General features: G+C 41.3%; 1 protein-coding gene across 5 annotated transcripts in view; it reads right to left on the reverse strand.

Annotated features, from left to right (window-relative positions):
* The window catches only part of LOC126870974 (amyloid beta A4 precursor protein-binding family B member 1-interacting protein-like), a 146188-nt gene that overhangs the window by 17089 nt on the left and 107279 nt on the right, over window positions 1-21820 (reverse strand). For 4 of the 5 annotated variants that reach the window (XM_050629240.1, XM_050629241.1, XM_050629242.1 and 1 more), the window contains one exon: window positions 11781-11880. In XM_050629240.1, coding sequence (XP_050485197.1) covers window positions 11781-11880 — 100 coding nt within the window. Of the gene's footprint in view, window positions 1-11780; window positions 11881-17132; window positions 17455-21820 lie in introns of those variants that run through there. The other variant, XM_050629243.1, reaches the window with a different exon arrangement.

The following is a 21820-nucleotide window of genomic DNA, read 5'->3' on the forward strand; positions in this document are numbered from 1 at the left end:
CTTTTGATTTAATATTCTCTGCGTTTCAATGAGTCGTGATTCGTATTGTATGCGTTGATCAAATGTAACTAAGAATCAGCGAACGTGAAAGTGCTAATACGTTTTATAGCACGGCATAAAATGTAACAGCCCGTGAAAGCTGTTGTACGATAACCACTTTATTAAGCGGATCAATTTATAGTTGTAATCTCAACTGCGATCTGATCGAATAAAATCGATATTTTCACTGTATTTATGTTTAAAGGAGGAAGTGAACATACCCATATATTTCCTTCGAAAATTACAAGCAAACGTACTGCATTTATAAATTCTCAACTACCTTCTCCAATGGAAAGTGCTTTTAAAGTCAAACCTATCTCGAAACAAACACCCTTTGGTGCCATAACCGGAATGTCTACTTCTGCTTTCCTAATTAACAAAAACTTTCTGCATTAAGTACTTCTGTTCCTTTAATATTCGCACCCATACTCTATAAGCACGCGGAAACTCAATTTCCTAATTACTTTAAACTCCACCCACGCCCTGCCGCTTCTCCAGCAACCGACAAATTCCATCAAACGCAAGAATACGCCTCGACAAGTTTCTATACCAAACAAGAGTTTCGCTGACAGTACTACTAGGTTGTATAACAAGTTCATTCGCCTTTCGATATTATTTTAATATCACAATCAATATTATCGATAATCGGTGTCCGTCGATCTTCGAGAATCGTCAGATCTAATCGTTCCAGTTTTCTTAACGCAATGATCAGACGATTATACGATGAGAATTACTCGGAAATAGGGAAACGTCGTTCAAGCCGATTAAATTGCGCTCTTCAGGCGGTGTGCATGGATGAGCTTCGTTCGTTGCCGCGTATGTAGAAGCAGACACAGCCGACACGGAGAACGAGAGAGTTCACGGACCGGGCAGAAGATTCGTATTGATTGAAGTGTGGGCGCCAACAGGCGATTTGATAAATTACAATCGACGCCATCCAACGCAACGTTCGCGTGGATCGTTTGTCCGTTGGATTTACAACTAATTCGCGTTGTAATTCGTGTCGCCAGGACCGAGTTCGAGCGTGTCAAACGCGTCGGGAACAACGGAGGAAACAAAGGGTGGACGGTGATTAATGCGGTTCGATACGGTTATCGCCGTCTTGCGACCGTGTCAGAGCTTCTTCTTCCCTTTCTCGTTCGAACGAGCCTCGAACAGCGGTATCGACATTTTCTATGCGCTTTACGTAACATTCGTCTGTTCCGCGTGGTTTTCTTCGACGAAACTGCCTAGCTACCGTGCGAGACGTTTCGTACAGACGTATTATATTTTCAATTAATTTGTAAATCTGATATACTTCGAATAAGTTACGAATTTAACGATTTAAATGTTTAGGGAATACGTGTAATTAAAGATTCTGCAAATATATTTCAATCGCTACGAAAATATTAAACAATGCCGACTTTCTCGTCCCTGTAACAAAATCATAGTCATTGTTGATTCTGGTATCTTCCTATTATTTACTCGAACACTTACTACTTTATAGAGCTGCTCGCAAACCGATATCGAACAATTAAATTCTCCTGGATCGCAAATTCTTAGAATAATTCTATTAGTTAGACCGTAGAGATACACGGATTTTTTGAATATCGAAGAGTTAAACGAATCTACAGAAAGCGCATGATATGCGTAAAGATAGAAAATATTGAAAATAAAATATTTATTGTGATATTTAGTGTATACTTGGGTTCCATTTCTTCAGTCGAGTTTGTAAAAATATAAAATTGCATAAATATCGACAGTCGAGTTATCACAGTAAATTCATCGATACTCTTATCATACTTTGACCAACCTAGTTCTTTCAGCACTTTTCGTTCTTTCCTCGACAACGTACGGACGAGCAATACGATTGCGATCGAGCCTGAGGTTCGTTCACCCCTGTCGATTATGCGAATACGCAAAGCGAACGATAAACGCGTAACCCAGATTAATCGAACCGCATAAATCATTCGACTTGCACGTCTCCTCTGACGACTAATATTTCCTCGCAACTTTCTTTGTGGCTATCTTTCATCGACGAAAATCGCATTTTCCATAGTGGCGTCGGCTAACAATCAGTGTCTGACCCCTTGATCCACCCGCGAGAGACTCGTTAATTTTATCGAACGATACCGCAATACTTTCTATAAATCTGTTACGCTTATCTGAATACGCCGCCGTTCAGTTTTGCGTTCGCATCTAAGTAGTTCAAGCTGGCGCGATTCATCTGTTTGAACTTCGTTTCGTTAATAGCTTCGATTTCAAGAAAATCAAGTGAATCAGTGTTCCATCAATGAAAAGGAATTCGAATCGTTTCAATTGTAATTTTCACATACAGTACATCGTTAATTAGGAATTATACTGAACCAAGTGACATCGAGGAAGTTTGTACAAATGACGGAAACGAACAGAAAGTTTTCCTACTTAAAAAATATTGTTTCTTTTTTATTCTTTATTACGTCTACGCAATATCTTTTCTAAAGTGTTAGAGAGAGAGAGAAAGATAGCACGCATCAACGATTAAACGTTGATAATTAATAAATTAATTAGCTAAGACGGCAAATATAACAGATCGTTTCGACCTATGGGGCTCCAACTGACCTTTCTGAGGGAGGCGAAAGAAAGAAATAGATGGAAGAAAATGGAACTGCGATTCCTAAGCGCTATTCGACGGGTGTTAATGAGAACGTGGATAACCTTTGCCGTACCTTTTTATTGACGCTGAATCTGACGCCGCAGCTGCGTCATATTTAACCAATTGTACGGAGAAAACCGGTATTCCCGTGTTATCTCATCATGGTTCGGGAACGATTAATTCGCTTGCAACTGGCAGATCGAGCGAAAAAATTCGATATGTGACGAATTGCGATAAAATTACGAAGCTTTTTGCGACTCCGTCTGTGTTGCGTATTTTTATGACAAGGTGTACAATTTTTTATCAATTTGGAAGTTTCACGTCGATGTTACGTGTGTTAATTGCACCAATACGATCGTGACAGTCGTGTCTCATTACAGTTGCTAATGAAATTTCAGAATGTTTTACGTAACACATACACATACGTACATAAAAGAATTTCAATCGTTCGGCGATCGACTATAACTCGAACTTCGCAACAATCGTCGATTCTCGTGTATTTCAATAATTCGCGATATTTATAAGCGCAAACCGCTCGGAAAGAGGCCGAGAGTGCGTTTAACGCTCGAAATGCGTTAAAACGTATTTTCATCGAGATTCGAGCGACGCAAATCGAACAATACCGGGCGAATAATCGAGCGCCCGAGTCGAGCGTGCTTCAGGCGACGAATTCGACGTTGAAAATCGAACAAAGGGACACTTTTTCTCTCTTCTTTTCTTTTTTTCTTCTTTCTCGTTGATTAATTATTTCACATCGTCACGCTTCAACGTTCATCCAGCTTTCTATCGAGGGAAATTTGCACCGGTCATTTATTTCGCATCTATTTCATCGCTTTTCTATAGCACGGCGTTCGCTCTTCGAACGTCGAGCTTATTACCATTGAAACCGCGCACGGAACGCAGACGAACCACGCGATAATTCGGACAGGTCGATCGTTCTGCATAGATAGCAGCAGCAACGAGCCACGGCTCGCAAGTAATTAACGTTTTGATAATGCTATCGGGTGATTTCGTCGCGCTGTTAGCCAAGTTCGCTTGAAGCGAACCGACGTGGGTTTTCTTTTACGATTTCCCTACGAGCTAGGAAAATTGTGGATATTTTTTACCGTCAAATCTTTGCCGAGTATTTGAATAGAACGTACAAAAGTGCAGGTTATCGTAGATTATTGAAAATCTCTATCTTATAAAAAAAAAAAAGTAACTGTACTTAACCAGACAAAAATTGCAAATCTCGGCAGAAAACAGCGTTAAACTCTAGCTACTTTAACCAATCGTTTTCCTAGCATAACGAATGTTTCTATTTACTTTCAATTTTATTATCGCTACGCGTTTGATGAGAAATGGCAGAGAAATGACAAAGGAAAACGAAGCCGTCGGAATTATTGTCGCGTGTAAACGAATAGAAGCTCTTCGCATGGCGGTCACGCGTGACAAAGTACACGCTGACACGGCGATATTTTTTGCAAAACACCAACAACAATTTCCTATCGGGCTTAATTGGCAGCCGATACGTCGCACGAGGCGAACGACCGTCGCGATGAAAGCGGTGCCGTTCGCGTATACGCCTCGTGTTGCAATTATCGCGACAATTCGCAGCCTATGGATTGATTCGTGGTGTCATCGACGATGATTGCTCCGTCACCGCGAAAACCGACAATGAGTTGTGCCAAGAGAAGAATGATAATTGCGTTTCTAGAGACGAAGAGGCTTTTTCCAAGAGCAAATCATAAGACTCAAACATAAATTTCGCTTTATCGTTGTAAAATTTAACGCAACACTATGAGGAAATGAATATTCCAATTGACTCTTGTGTTCTGTCGTAAGTATTTTAACTTCCGATAGTGAAAGTATTGTAGTAAATCTCTCTCTATAAAATAACGTAAATTTTACCAGTAACTTGTGCTTCAAGAATCCGTCTTTCCAAAAGAATCTCCTTTTTTAACACGAACTTTTTTTTATTATTCCCTTTCGATATTTGCATCGCAATGCTCTTAAAACATTTTTTAAAAATATCATAAAAATATCCTTATACAATGTACGAGTACTAAATAACTTCAACATCCAAATCAATCACGTTGCCACGATTCTTTATATTTTTCGTTCTTAACCTTCTCGGAATAGTTCTTCGCGCGAATTATTATTTAAAGAAGAAGCATCGAGCAAATTTCAGGGAAAACGCTTACGCATACGTTCGCGCTAGAAATCATTGCCAAAAATGAACCGCGTGTAAGCGTGCAAGCGAGCAAAGGCAGCAAATTAACAAAAGGGGCCTGTAACCTTCGATCGTCCACACGTGACCCACACGTTTGTTTAATTAACTAATGAGCCCCGCCCTGTGTCACGAACGGCCCCACGTTTTGTTAAGTCCGGCTTATGCACTGTACACACAAGTGCAACCTTTGGTGTTGCGTGTGCACGCACGAAAGAGCGTGCACGAACGACGTTTGAAGACGTCGGGAAACTTGACTTGACGATCGTGAAGCTAACCGTGACTTCTAGCAAGGATAAATAAATTGAGGCTGCGTGTCTGGTATGTAACTCGAGGAGTCGTTAAAATGTTCCTTTGCAATTTTAAAGAAACCTTAAACAACCGGTGTTAACAGTAAATGGGATTTTTTAACGTTAACGTGTTCTTTTTTCTTCTTTTGCAATAACGAAAAAAATGTAGGTAGATATTTAACGTTAACTTTAATTGAAACCAAAATACGATGATAGATATACATTTTATTTCCCGTCGTATATCATACTGTTTTAATTATATACGAATTTATATCACAATGCAAAAATTACCAGGGGAAAATTATGTATAATTTCACACTAGACAAGCTGTGAGCGTGGACACGGAGTATGCGACGACGAATGGTCTAACGGGAAACGATGAATTTTTTCCTACAATTAAACAGATCGTTGCGCTAGCACGAAGATCGTACCTCCCGAGGAAAGTATGTAATTAGGTTAAACGCGACAGAGTAAGAACCTTAAGGCTGTGTCGTGCGATAAAACAGCTGCGGTGGCTCGAGCGCACGAGCACTCGTTAATCAGGCTGCAGCATTGCCGTGAAATATAATGACAGTCACTTTAGGTCTGTCGTAAGAAGGCAGGCTGGACTAATCTGCAGTAATAATTTTTCTCTCGGGCGAGTTTCTCTCGCACGTTTGGGCGGCATGTAATTTTTTTCACCGACGATACCGTACGAGTGTTATCTTCCTGGCGATCGAGTAACCCTCGGATCACGAGGACGCGGCGTCACGATTAATGCATCGCCATCACCGTGATATTTACCGTAATTACTTTGGTAAATAGATTTTAATAACGCTAGAAAAATAGCGAGGTATAATTATCTTCCTTTCTTTTTTTTTTTTTTTTTTTTGGAAATTCCGCACAGTCTTCTAATAACACGTGACACACATTATTTCTCTGAATTTGGTTTCTTTACAATTAATACGCTCAGAAACATTCGCCGACGTTCCTTTTTCATTTCTCAATTTCACGCACACGACGTTGATCGCGTGCCACGGCCCCAACCCTCTTGCTAGGGTTCAAAGAATAAATTCACCCTCGCGAAGGTAAGAAAACCGTGTCTCGGAATCGTAATAAAATCCGCGGGGTGAATTATGCCGCGGCACGGGGGGTGACAGTGAAATAAACTCGCGACATTATTCGTCAGAAGAGGCTGGAACCTAATACGACCGGTTCAGCCTCACGGCCTCTGGCAATTTCTGCCGCAACCTTTCCCACAGGATACTCGTTCTCGACTAAGAAGAAACAATTTGTCAAAGAGAATAAATTAACGAGCTAGGAGAGCAGGGATTTCCTTTAGAACGCGCAATGGAGATATTTTGAATGGCGTAAAAATCCGTATTCTCGAGTTTTTCTCTGAGGTCGCAACATTTCATTCATTTCCGTAGCTCCAAACAAATAAACGTCGACTAATCGATTTTATCATTTTATACATATTGTTTGTAATCTCATGAAAATTATTTCACGAAGTGCTGAAGGCGTTATGTTCTATTTACCTACAAGAATAATAAAGAAATACTAATAAGAGTAAAATAAATAATATGAAAACAAAATTTGGAAATTATATTATCCATTAATTTCACGTTAAAATAAAAAAATGTCGAAGGTCCAATATTTACACACGTTGTTCCATAATGCCGTAAAATATACGTCGTGAAATTTTATCAAAATGCTTTAAAATTCAACTAACGATTTAATTTTTAATTTAGAATTTCAATCGTAAAAGAGTCACGAAAACTCTATTGAAAATACATTTCGCTTCCAAATACAGTATAAATTTTATTCACCTAAAGCCTGTAAAAGTCTGAAATATTACCAAATGTGTTCAACCTACGCTTTTACCGCATCGTTCGAACATATATTGAATTTTTCAGCATCGATTGATCGTTTTTATCGCGCGTAACATAGAGAAGTCATTAAAAACTTAATTGTTTCCGGTATTAGTTACGCTTGTTCCTGGCTACGTACGATAAGAGGAAACGCGCAAACATATTGTATCTAATATAGTGGACAACAAAATTATTAGGTAGATCGGCACAAAGAAGGATACCTGACTGGTTGTATTAAACCTTTTCGCTTGGTTTCGCGTGCTTTATAGAAAATGAATTTTATCTGTTTTATTATCGTTCGTTGCTTTTCAGCGAATGCGCCCGGCTAGACTATTTAAAATTTGCATCAATATTAGCTCGTATGCGTCCGTTCTCCTCTGTTCTTCAAATAAAACTTATCCGAGAAAAATACAAAGCGCAGAAATGAATTTTACTCGGACATTTTTGCGATATTTGCACATTGCAGAGAAGTTTAGTGTCAATATTTTGGCAGCTCTGTTATAGTACAGTTTCTGCTGAACTTTTTCAATTCCGATAAATAAAGACAAAATTTTATTATACACTTGGAAGGTTTTAAAAATTGAAACACGTCTTTATGTTAATTACTATCAAATTTGGGAGATCTTACGATACATCCGTTTATTTTTCAGCCAGTTAAATTGTCCAAAAGTCATTTCATCTTTGAAACATAACAGACTGTTGTATTTATCGCACCTGCCAAATCTCGCACGAGCATCACATTATCCTCGCGCTACAGATAAAATACCTGATGACTCAAAGGAAGACGAAATTCCCTGCAAGGTTTTATTTTCTATTCGATGAGAATGCTTTTACGAGATGATAAGCGAGCAGAGATCGCGACGATCGAAAGTGCCGATGGTCGTTCCGTGAGAGCTCCGTAAAAGCGCGTTGATAAAGAGATTTTATGATCGCCGCGATATCGTAAAACCATCCGTTGAAGTATATTGGGTAATACAGAGATAAGAAACGCGTGCATAAGTGCGATACGCGATCACGTGACGAGCACGATTATCTTCAATTTAAATTATGACGGTTGTCTTCTTGAAATTAATTAACTCGCTTCGCAAATGTTTTATGCTACTTCTCCAACTATTCAAATATCTCATACGTATGAAATACAATATTTTAAATTATTAAATCGATGCACTGCCACGATCATGACATAAAACGTTTCATCTAACTTTTTTATTAAATTTGCAAAATTTAGATTACTTTAAAAGCTTCCGATTTCTTTGCCATCGAAACTTCTACCTCTCGACTGAAAGCTCTTTAAGCGTCCATCAACGAGATTAAATTCGGTACCACAACATTTATCGACTCTTCGAAGCGATAGGGCTACGACGAATATTCCGAAACGATGCAAATTGCGCGGGTTTCGTCGCAGTACAACCGTTGCAAACTTAACATCATTAACTTAGAATTTCGTTATAGACGTATGCAGAATGTCCGGGGGAGGAAAACGGACGGAAGATATGAAACGACGCCAGCGTAGTATGCGCTTGGGCTATTTTAATGCGTCGCGAGATGATTGATTAAATTTCTGCGAGGCTACGTCGCTGTAATTGAATGCAAGTCCCAAGCTGTTCGGGATTTTTACAACTCGATCGTAGCCTGCCCCTCTGGAGATGCCACGACAATCCTCTGCGAAGATACCGGATCGCAACGAACAACTGAGCGTGCAATTTTCCTGCTACACGTTTGCGTTTCATACTTTTCTTCGATCGTGATTAAACCGCCGATGTTTATGCAAATTTACGTGTTTACGAACGAGCGACTAAAGAAACGGGACCAAGGTACAAAATTTAGTTGTAGAAACGAGAATGAGACGATCGTAAAATTACTTCTTACTCGTACCAACAAAATTAAAGTTTAAAAAATCGATTTACTTCACTCATAAATATAAATAGAAAAGAGGTAAACGATAAAATACAAGCCATAGTGGTATGTCCCTGCTGCGAAGTAGAAGGAAGTTTGAATGAATAAAAAATAGGGATTAATTTTTCATGACTTGCCTTCCTTGAGTTTCGTCAAGTTACCAATTTTACCCCCTACTGTCCTGTCTCGAGCCGAACGCAACAGTCGTTAGTCCTTTGAGCACACGTTTGGCTTCTTTCGAGCCTCTTTTGTGTCGGTTCTTTTCACTGCGCGTTTACTTTGCGAGGGAAGAAGCAAGGATCCTTAATAAAGAGCATAGCTGCGGGTAACCAAAGTTCAACCACGAATGAAGCGTGTTTTCAAATTACGCATGTAAGATACAGCGAAATAGTTTAAGAGTAGATCGAATAAATTTGAACATAAATTAATTCGAACACGATCCAGCGAAACGTTGAATAATTTGCATGTCGAATAAAACTTAGTCACGCGTAATTATACGTTTCGACGGTGTTAATTGGTAATTAAAATTTATGTACACGTAAACAGTTTCAGATACAACAACGACGTTTTAATCGGCATTTTACATTAACGAGATAAATTAATGAAATTGCTATAATTTTATTCGTTTAAACGTGATTTCAACGACGTTTATCAAATTGGTTTGAGAACGTTTCACGATCGCCATAGAACCGTGTCTTGCCCTTTGAGTGAGGTGCGAATGAAAGTTCAAGGAATAATTAAAGAGCGAAGAGTAAAAAGACCGAAGGAAAGCGAAAGCTCGGAAAACGGAAAAGATAGAAAGAACGGATTAAAAGTGGAGATTATTGCATCGCGGTAATGAAACTGCCGTGGTAATTCCGATTTCAATCCGAGTGTACATTAATTAAAACACACACGCTCGTATCAATTCCCAGGAGCAGATTCTACTGTCACTTTATAAATTGCTTCGTCTTTCAACGCGTACATTTTTAACGTATTTTTAACGCGCGTATTTCAACTTTTGCAGTACTCATCCTCTTCGTGTCGCTCTCACCTCTTTTCTATAATTAAAGGTTTTAACGTGAATTATCGTACTTCCGTGAAGTACTATCGTTATTACGCTTTTCAAACAAGTACTTGGGTAATGTAAAACGATTTTTAACGAGGTATTATAGGTAGTTTTGAACGAGAGAGTATACAAAATTGTAACTAAAGAACGTTGAAGATAGAAAAACGCACTAAAACCTTGAATAATATTGCTCTTTAAAATCAATCACGTACCTCAAGTTCAAATAAAATATGAAATAATTCTTATTTATCCTGAACAGTATCTTCAAAAAATGAAAAATCGGAAATACCCGTAACAAAACAGAACCACCAAGCAATAAAGTTAAATTTAACAACCAAAAGGAAGCAAATTAATGGAACGACCGAAAAGAGGGCAGAGTTTTTCAAAGCCAGAGGCGAGGAAGAGGGTGCGAAGCTGAGATACAAGCATGGTACAGGCTTTTTCAGACTATCGGGCGCGTACACCGTGCGGTTAGAGGCTGCTATGCGGCACTATCGAGCATAAATTCGCTGATACGACGAAGCAGGGATTTTTCTCGTGGCGCGACGGAGAGGTTGGAGCTAGTTCAAAAGATTTAAGATAAAGCGCGCGTGGTGTAGGTGCGAGGCTCGATGCCGTTGCAGTTGCAGCTGCCGTTGCCGCAGAATCGCCGCAGGAGACGACGTGACCGGCGATTCGAGCCACCACCGAACCAGGCATCACGTTCGACCAGCGTCGAATTTTCTACACTTCAGCCTGCTTACTAGACGTTTGTGGCACTCGAAGAAACACACTGGGGAAATAGGAATATTTCTTCGCTTTTCAATTCCTCCTACGTTTTTACGACTCTGTCGAGAGGAATAGTAAAAAGAGTCGAGCGAAAGGAATTAGTAATCAATGGACTGCGCATTTTTATTCGTTTATGGAAAATGTAAAGACATAAAAATGCACGGAAGACTCGTAAGGTGTAAAAAGAAAAAAGTATATATATAAAGTTCAAAATATAGTAATTTTTACAATTTTACGATACATTATTACGATTAAACGACTATGTGTAACTTCAATACGATTTCTTTAGTCAAAAACTTCGTACCCAGGACTGAAACTAATTTCACCACTTTTGCTTTCAAAGTAACCAACAGTCAAAAACTTTCGATAACATTAAACGACGTCTTGCTCATCGTTCCTAGCAAATTATTAAATCCTCTAACCTAAACGGTCATTTAACGTTCAAGTTTTCCAATAACCACGTAATTTACGATCTCGAAACGCTTTTATCGACGATAAGATCATCGTGTCCGATCAGATTCTTCGTCGCATCGCCGCACCGCCACGAAATCGCAGCACAAGGTGCAATAAAACACCGGAAATTGCTCTTTACCGATGCGTCCCCTCTTTGTCCACAGAAAAACTCATTTGCCGTCGACTCGGTTTCACGAACATTAGTGGAGGGACATTTGCACGCCACCAACAGCCGATTTAATCAGAGAGTAAGATCAACGAAAACATCGTCGTTTTCTTTGGGTTCCACGAGCGCGTTTCCAAGGGTAAAAAAAAAGCTACGCCACAATCTCGCGGGATGAAACGTCTCTTTTGTGCGCGATGTCCCGTCCGTTTATTCACGAAGCACGAAATAGAGGAGGGTAGAACGTTAGAAAAACTGTCCTAGATACGAGACACAGGTCGTGTATGAACATGGACGGACGTTCACGGTATTGAACAAAGCAGGAAGTCGGATTTTTTGTCCCGAAGGAAACGTTTTTTAGAGCGGCGCAATGTCACAGCCGCGGAAATTACATGGAGACGGAACGATCGATGTCTATTGAGAATTTTGGATACAAAAAAGATAGCTCACCTTCCAGATTTGCCATGGAGAACCTATAGCTATCGATTCTCGGCGTGTTGATGTCCGAGTTGAAAGGCCTGAGGGTCGCTGAGCTCACATTGTCCAGACCCTGCAACAGCAATTTATTCTAACATTAGTTATTTATTTATTTTAGTGTTGTTATTTATAGGCACTGTTGAATAAAGAAGTTTTAAAGATTTTCTGGTTTGAGAAAAAATACTTTGTATTCGATATTTCGTAATATATGTAATGTACGAGATATTAACGTTAAACAACGCCAAACAAATTGTTAAACGATCGATCGATCAAACGACATGATACATTAGAAGTATAGGTATCGTTGAAACAGTAAAACGCCAGCAATTCTAATCAAAGAGACATCATCGAAAAATTCCCCACCAAACTTTCCCAAGCGTAATTAATTTCACAAAAAGAGCGTGGAAAGTTCTTTTCCAGCTATGTCCAAGTCACAGCCGTTGGCTGAACATACAGAAATAAATCATTTACCACCCTAGAAACGGTGTCGATAACGCAAGCACGTCCGACAAAGGAAACAACACGATGAGTCCTCTGTAACAGAAATAGAGGCGCAAACGCGAGCTGAATCCGTAGTTCCTCGCGGTCTACCGACGCTTCTTGCTGCAACACGATCGATCGATAATCCGCTCGAGATCCTTTTACGTTCCTAACTCGGCTGGAAATACGATTTACGTGAAACCGCGGAGTCGCTCACCCAATTTCCTACGGATAATCTCACATTGTTTCGCGATCAATTTCGCGAGATCGGTGAACGCGGCGAAATTTCAACGCGCGCTCCAAGGACGTTTCCGTAGGTCTAATTCGACGCTTTGGGGCGAAATAGGAATTGTTAGCAACGAAGTACTGTCGAAGTTGCCGAGAAGGGTGGAAAAGGGAGAACTGGAAGACTTCCAGATATTCGATTGTTTTGCAGACGCGTGCATGCAATGATAACGACGAGACGGTGCTGTTTCTGTGTATCGTAGCCCGAAGGTGGCGAAACTTGCCTCTTAAAGGGATGTTTGCGCAGGAGAAGTTTGTGCTTCCGTTTCCAGCGGCCGTCGACGTCGAGCAACCAGAAATTTACTTTGGAATGCCATTCTATTTGAAAATTGTATGGTGGTTTGCAGTTTCTATAATGGAAATAACAATTGGATTGCGAATAATTGATATTCCGCCACTTAGAGCGCAGAATATCCCATTGTTCGGTAATAAGGAACATCTTAGCAATTCTGGACAATTTCCATGCGATCTACAACATCGCCACTGGGAGAAGATTTTGAAAAAGTGGCGTTTTCCGAGGAAGAGGTCCAGCCAGCGCTTCTCTCGCGGTGGCGCACAGCCAGCGGACTTCCGCGTTTTGAGCCATTAACCGTAAATAATGCGAGAACCGAGTTGCCCGCTCGGCCGTGTATGTACATGCGGCGTTCTACGGCGGTTAATCAAGCAACAGCTCCACACGGTGAACACACAATGCCTTCGGCTTCGCCACGTACACATACACAACGTGAACACATACACACAAACACAGGAACGTAAAACGTTCCAGCGGATAGGAGAAAACTGGGCTCGTCGTGTGTACCTCGTGTACACGTTTCGCTACGCCTGATAGATCGCCTCTCTCCATCCCTCTCCTCTCTCCATGACCTGGCTCTCTCTAGCTGTGTGACCGGAGGGCACATAGGATCTCATGGGACGCTGTATCGGCGATTCTTCGATGGTTGAATAGCTGAAGCGACTGGAAACACGGGGTGACTTGTAAACGACAGGGTGAAACTGGCGTGGCATTGCTTAGAATGCTTGATGACGCTTTACCAAGAGGATCGTGATTGGCGAAAGAGATCTTTCGAATCTGCTTGCAAATCAAATTACATCTTTCATCCTACGTGTCATTAGCGAATTACGAGCTTTCCGTTTCGTACGCTTTTACATCGTTCTTTGCATGAATGCCAGGGAATTATTTCCAACGGCGATTAATCGAAGAAGCTATATCGAACACCAAAAAATGTTTATCACAGAGAAAATACGAGACACACAAACTAACCGTTAAAAGAGAGAACTGTTCGTTTTCGAGTTCAGCGAGGTGCATCAAACCCAATAAATCGCTAGGGCTTACGTTCTCGAGAATATAGAGGGACGCGTGTTACAGCGATGGCTTCTCCCGTCGAGCTGGTAAACGCAATGTGGGTGTAAACGTGGTGAACGACCCGGTAACCACCATTCGGCCATCAGGCACAACAATTAGATTCGACCGGATAAGTCGACTCTTCCTGTAACGCGAAACTCGTGGACGGTTACGTTGGTCGTATCTCGCGTGGAGCATTGTCACGGATATTTAGCCGTGTTATTGACGTTCACGGGGTCAGATACCACGCTGCGATAGCGGAGAACGAATTTCTCCCAGGATTCCTACGTCGATTCCCTCGCTGAGAAGTTAATCGATCAGCGAGCGATGAGGCGAGCGCGCGTGGGAGTGAAACAACGGGAGAGCAAGGAAATCGCTCGATTGGGATCTTATCCGCCGGTTAACGTCCTCGAAACAGCCAAGGAATCAAGTTTCTGAACTATCACAACCAGAATGATACCGTATATTTCAAACGATAACGTTTGCGGTGATACTTGTTCGCCTAATTTATGCTGGTTTTGAAGTATCGTGTTCCTTTCTGGATTATCGGTTTATTCGTAGACGAGATGGTTTAGTATCTTGTTTCGACAGAAATGAAACAACGTGTACAACGCTAAACAGGTTAAAGAACATCGACGATCCATTTCAATTCCTACTTTTTCTTTTTAGGCAAAAAAAAAATGTCGAGCATCTCGACCTTAACACCACCGCGATCAACGCTAAACAAATCCATCTTTCGTAGTTGCAAATAATGAAAATGTCTCTAGTCGAAACGAACAGGTTTACGAGGCGAAAGCCTATAAACAACAAACGGAAGACGCAGGAAGCGTTCTCTAGAGGCCACGAAATATCCCCTCGAGACGTTCTCTGCCGATGATGAAATAATTTGTACGCGGCACGGGGTGCGCGCGACCTTACATTTTTCATGGCCACGGGGTCTCTTTCGGGCGACGGAACGCGAGTTGAAAAGAGCAGAAAGCTCGCACTCGGCCGAGTGTCGGTTTACCCGCGCAAAGTACGAGTTTACTCTCGACTCGAGTCGACTACGCTTTCTTGGCCTTTTACAACACTACCCTCTCGAGGACTCGTGCTTTTTCCCGATGAAAAAGCCAAAGCAGAGAAAGGCCGCTTGCCGCCAATTTATTCTCACTGAGAACCTTTCTTCGCCCGAGCTTTATCGCTCGGCGATAAAAACTCAACAGCCGAGGATCGAACTTTCCTCGATTCAACCGACGAACGATATCACGCGGGTTGTTTCTCTCGACTCGAGCGAGAAACTTTTCACGCTGAAACGATCTCTCAAAGAAACAGCTGTAACATCGTGCAAACAACGCGAGCAAACGACTGGAAAGAACGGTTAAAAAAGTTTCGAGAACACGCTTCCGACGATGGTTCGCGCAACTTGCTTCGGATCGTGCAGATTCCTTTTCTTTTTTTATTGCGTTGTGATTGCTGTTTCAAACTTGCGTTGGCGCCGAATCTATCATTTTTCTCGTCGCAAGCAAATGTTTTTGCTTTCAATTAGCGTGATCAGCGATCGCGAATATTTATGAACTTACGAGAAATTTTTACATTCGAAGATGTAAGACGGAAAAACAATCTACATCCTAATACCTCTCATTACAAGCCTAATTTACGAAAAATGAAGATACCACTCTGTCAGTCGCTTTTAATTACCATCTGCCTCGGCGAGCATTAACGCAAAGACGAATGTCCATAGCCATTCGATTCGCTGGTATGATTAATCGACATGCACGCAGTCGATGGAAGCTATCGCGGATATTGCAGATGCCGCATTCATCACGACCGTAGAATATTTCGGCGCATCGACTGTCAAGCTTAAGTAAGAAACATGTTCCACGAGGACAGCCGTAAAATTGTCCGGAAATAAGTCTGTCACCCGTGTGCGAGAGCGAAACAACCCTCGAGGAAATGCAGGTGTCGTCTGTACGCGCCTGACGTGCCAACTTAATATTAAACATCTTCAACCACCCTTATTGAGAAGAAGTGGGGTATCTACCCTTTGGAAGAATCTTTTATCCTTACTTTGGCCGACAACATAAGAAAGTTCGTAGGAGGTCGAAGTCGTATCTGGGAGATCGAAGAATTCTAAATTATCGCATTCAGCCGGCTTAAGGTCGGATTAAGGGGTTGAAATAAGGAGGTATAGGAGTCACGTTACGGAGAAAGTCTGACGAACGACGTTAGGATTCGTTGCCACGAAGGGGAAAAAATACCATGAGTGTATTTAATCCTCTTCTTGGCTCAGGACACAGAGACACTGGGTTACGCGAGGAAAATACGTGATTTGTCCCCGTCTGGAAGAATCCCCGAAGAAACTTCTCCCTTTTTGGCTGTCTCTGTTGGAACAGCATCTCGTGCCAATACGATGTTTCCCAACATTTCCTCGAACCCCGAAATTTACCGCAACGATATAAAGGTCGTTGTATCCAATTTCGTGGCGTTATTCCCGTTTGGGATATTTATGAGAATATTAAGGTACTAGTGGCGTTTGAGAGGGTAATGATATGAAAATCTGACGATAAAATATTCGAATTGGTCTAACGAAGCTTTAGCGATATTGAAATCGTCATGTACAATTTTATTCGTGCTCTCTATTACCGATACAATCTGAGAAGAGCAAATCGTACAGGTTTGATTTCTGTACCTATAAACCGAATGTTTCAAACCGACTCGAAGTTACATATTTCTTAAATAAGCACTTTTAACACGAAGTCCAACGAAAGAGTTAATCGATCTATTGGATACAAAGTTGCACGTTTTACGAACAGGAATCCGTATCTTCTGTCGGTGTTTCGTTCATTCAGGCCAACTTTCCGCGAGATGATCGCGCATTACACGTAACCTGATGTTTTAAATGCGGAAACCGGTTCGGAAAGCATAATCCTACGCGTTCACAGAGAGTATAGAGGAAATCGCTGGCGAGTTACAATTTCCAGGAACCCGTTCCACCTGAGAGAACCCGCTTAACCATAGTCTCCTAATACATGCATAATTTCATCTTCAAACTTTCTACGACTCCCTCTTTGCTCGTTTCCTCTCTTATTCTTCGCGTGTTATCCTACGGTCTTTTATCCCATGTCATGGGACCGTTTTCGACCAAGCCATACCAAACCATACCAAACCATAAGAAGCCAACTCAGCGATCTACCCAATCAAATGTAAATTTCTCTGCTTCTTTGCTGCATACTACTCACGTCCTCCTGTGCCTTGTGGCTTTTCCATCGGAAAAACCTATCCATTTGGCAGCCTGGAAAGCTCCTGCTTCCTGATAGCCTCGCTTCTGCTCACAAACTCTCGTCTACAGCATCTTCTTCAAGAATATCGTGTCTTCTTTATTTCGTAATTTTTGTTTACGATTATTTGTATGGACGAATAAACTGATAATTATTTCAGGCATAATTCACGTGACTATGAAAAACATTCAGCACAAACCGGTAGACCGGATGGAATCTCGTAAATGAAGTTAGACGAAGCCAGTTCGTAGATTAAGAACGAATCGTTTACTTCGGAGGAAGTTGGTTTTATACGTCTAGACTTTCTGCGTTCCACCACGATCCTCGATCGACACTAAGAATCAGAGACTACGCTACAAGGGGGAGGATAACACGGTGTCGTGGCCAATAACAGTCCTTGAACCTGGCCGAGCGATCGTTTAACGATGGTCATCGCGGGGAACGGTCGGCCGTCGTGGGCCTCCGTTTCACAACAACGTCCAAGCTCCTCTCGCGTGACCAGGCTAATGAAATCATCGGTCACTCGGATTTCCTCCCGCGCCGAACGTATAGAGTACGCGATTTCCGGCGATGGGACAGCCCGTAGAGGAATCGATCACATCCTGCGATTGACTCGACTTCGCTTACGATCCCCGAACAAGTCTTCGAAGAAATCTTTCTAACGTTAACGATGCATCTAAAATCTGTAAGACACTGAACCTGTCCTAATATTTATAAGCATCGACCAGCAAGATCTATTCGATTAGCTTGCATAGTTCAATTCACAAAAATCTATATTTACGTTTCGACGTCGATACTTTTTCACTGAGAAACAAGAACATGTCAAGTAACGATAACGTGTAAATCATTGATGCGACACGCAGAAGGTCGCAGAAATCTTTATCGTCACAGAGCTTCGAGGAGTGCGAAGGAACATCCTGTGAAAAAATCGGAGAGATTTGGAACGATCGGTCGGATTACGATCGAGATTCGAGGTGGACGGTTCGAAGTGGACACGGACGACCGGCGTGATCGCGTACTGGCGTGGTATTGCAGGCACTGGATGCTGATCCGCGAGGGATTCAACGTGGAGCCGGTCGGTTCTTCGTCCCTCGCCCTCTCGATTCCCTCCACGACGTGAACGAACGAGAGGAGAAACTTCCTATCTCTCTCTCGTTCTCTTCCTCCTTCCCCTTTGCTTCCCTCTGCGTCCAACACGCGCATGTGCGGCTATCGATTCCGCCTGTTCCCGCAGGAACACAGGACTACGGCGATACTTTTTCCTGCGCAATGCTGCGAGGAAATCGTCCTGCGAACACCCCCTGCCGGAGATACGATAAAGACACGCGCGGCCAAATGGGTTGCACTCGCAAAGGGCAAATTTCAACTGAGCAGATTCCATTCTACCTAATGTGTTTCTTGGAACATTTCCTCCGTACGAAGAGTACAGGGCAATGACAGTATTCCAATTCTTTACGGGAAAGCAGGTTTAAGATCCACCACGTCGTCAATCGATTTCATCTTACCAACATCTTGTTTTTATATATATTTTTGTAATGTTGTTTGTCGTAACATTACGATATAACATCAAGGTATTAAAATGTTATTTGTCTTAAGTGACTAATTACAAATAATTGTATGATTACACGATTAGTTTTATATAATTATATTCGTAGACAGTATGTCGATTAGCATTAACGATACAATTTCTTGTGCTAATTTCGTATAATAAACCGTGGAAACTTTAATTAAGGTTAAAGAATAGCTTGTATACATAATAGTTTCGGTTATGAATTTATGGCTTTGATCCGATAGTACTTTAGTTTACCAAAGTATCATTTATAATTCAGTTTGGGGGGTGAAACTTCTGCAATTTATTGTTACGGTGAAAATGAATATAATCGCAGGATTGTTAGTGTGTTTTCAGTTCACCACGAGCACGGCCTGCGCCTGCTGATGAAACGAGCTTAATTAAAAGGATTTAACGAACGCCGCCCCGGCTTTGGGCGAATTTAATTAAAGACGGAACCGCATCGATGCACCGATGCATCCTACCTCCTGTAATCTCTCGTACGATTTTCACAATTTTCTCTCCACAAAGTCATGATATAAATCTTACGACGTGAACGCTACGTTAAAATAACAGCGAACTTACGAAAATTCCACGTGATCCATCCATTAGAATTTCTTTACCATTCTATTTTCTTATGTACACGATTTTAATGTTTTACGTGTATAATAATTTACTTGTATAATTAACGATAATACGATGTCATATAATTATTACATAATTTACAATTTATAATACGATCGTATCTTATATTTTACGAAATACCAATCATTAAAAACCAGACGTTTCATGCGTTACAACACAGCTCGTTTCATTCGACCGTACGCACACGCGTAAGAACGAAACATCCTTCAGAAATTTCAGAATTGCCCACTATACAAATCTCATCGGTTTTTCTTTTCTTCGGAACTTTCTTTTCATAGTTTTTGGTTCGTCGCGTTGACTTGTTTGCACCACCCCAACTGCACTCGATGCAACGCCGCCATAACAACTCACGGGAGTCGAATTACCCCCCACGGACTAGAAAACAGGCAGGGGGAGAGAGACAAGATTCGTTGGACCAGCAGATGCATTCGCTCAGGTGTTGTATTCGAGCTCGGTCGTGCATTCACGCACCTACACGAACCTGAGTAATCGTGGAGGTGAATACGACGCAAACCTCCGTCGACGATTGCCCGTGTCCAGCCCCCGTTTCGCGATGGAAAATTCCGCTTCCCCAGAAAACACTTGGCACAACGAACCACCGCGACATTCCCGATGGCACCTTTTAATATCGACGTTTGTTTGTCTGCGACTCGCGCTCATTCGAGGGCTACTTTCATCGAGCAATTGCTATTCTGTTATCGTTTTTCTGACCGTTTTTCTCTTTACGATGGGCTCTTTTGCGATTTTTGGAAGAAATTCACGCGTAGGTGAGGGATATTTATTTTTAAGTGATTTTTGATGCTGGTGAATTCTTACGAGGGCTCGTTTTATAGTCTCTGATATTAGTCTCTGATATGGAAGGATTATGTAAGAATAAAATTTTGTCTGAAGAATGTTTAATTCCTGAATGGACAACTGATAGATCGTTTTATAATTCCCTACTTTTTCGTGGTTATATAAATAGCCGTGTAACTTTGACATTCAATTTTCTCGGAGGTAATAGAAAATTTATATGAAATCGAGCATTGCTGAGAATATTTGCGGAAGCGATGTTTAACTGACGAAATAATATTTATTTAATTTCGAGTAAATAAACAGGTACGGTATATATACAAATCTATACATTCAATCGGTTAAATGAACTTTGCGTTCGAACATATTGCGCCTTTTACACGGACGGAGATGAGAAAAGGCAAGCGAATTCGAGGGAATAAAGTTGGGAGTCAGGTAGTAAGATAAAGCGTCTTCTCGAAACTGACAATTGACCAAGAAAAATAGAGAAAGCTTGTGAACCGTCTATCAGAGCGAAAGTTCGATTCAAAGCGCTTTGCAGCTTTGCAAGTCTCTGTGGGAACATCGTTCGATATTTATTTTGTTCCGAAGGAGATACAAAAATAAATTCGCTACGTGACTGTCTCTACAGCGGCTATATTTCTCGCAAAGGTTAGATACAACGAAATAAGAAAGGAAAGCATAAGAAATTGCATTATTGATGACGTTCGAAAGAAACGAAGTTAACGTGACATGTGCAAAATTGTTTCTGATACGGTTCGTGTCAGGGAATTTATTTGATAAATTGCCGTAAAGTCTCTGAGAATCGACGATATAAGCATTTACTATTAAATATTGCAACTGTCATATAATCGCGATACCGTTAATGTTATAAATTATATCAAACTGTCGCAGAATTTTCTCCTTTCCTTTATCGAGTTTATCGATCTTATTGACTAGGGTTACTTACTTGAAAAATTGAAGATAATCGTGAAAGTATCAACAGATACTGTTTTATCTCTATATGTGTTTCATAATTTTCAAGAAAGCAGAGAAAGCACGCTTGTTTCTTCGTTAATATTCCGTAGCCTTGACCCGTAGCCACGTTTGCAGGAAATCTAAGGGCATGGCAAATGAATCGATTGTTGGAACACGCTCAAACATACTCGGGGACCACGCACTATGCTCCAACTTGGCTCTAACAAGCGTCTCTTTGGCTTCCATTATCGTCGCAACGCAGAAACACGATCTAAAGGTGCCTATTACCATGTGTACACTTGCCTCGCGCTGTATAATCTCGCCACCGCACCGGCTGCGGCTCAACCCCAATTAGAGTTTTGGTAATGGAGAGACAGTCGGCCGTAGCCATGAAAATGTACGGGCGAACGTCGATCAGTCGTTTCTCGAAACAAACAAAGCAGAAGATTGGCCTGGCCGTATCGTTTCAGATGGTAATTTTCATTTTCTATTCTAGTCAAAGGAATTTGATTTCAGATGAATTTCAAACGTTTTATTCCATTTTTCCTTTCATCGTACAAATTACTCCATGCTATTCCAATCCGTTTGAAACTTTTCTTTATCGCCTGTTTCATATTTCACGTACACGATTTTCTTTTACAAGCTCGATCATCGAAAAATTCAAGTTCATAGTTCGATCGCGTGAAATTCGAATTCCGTGCTGTTC

The sequence above is a fragment of the Bombus huntii genome, chromosome 11 (assembly GCF_024542735.1).
Source record: "Bombus huntii isolate Logan2020A chromosome 11, iyBomHunt1.1, whole genome shotgun sequence".
NCBI classification, from domain to species: domain Eukaryota; kingdom Metazoa; phylum Arthropoda; class Insecta; order Hymenoptera; family Apidae; genus Bombus; species Bombus huntii.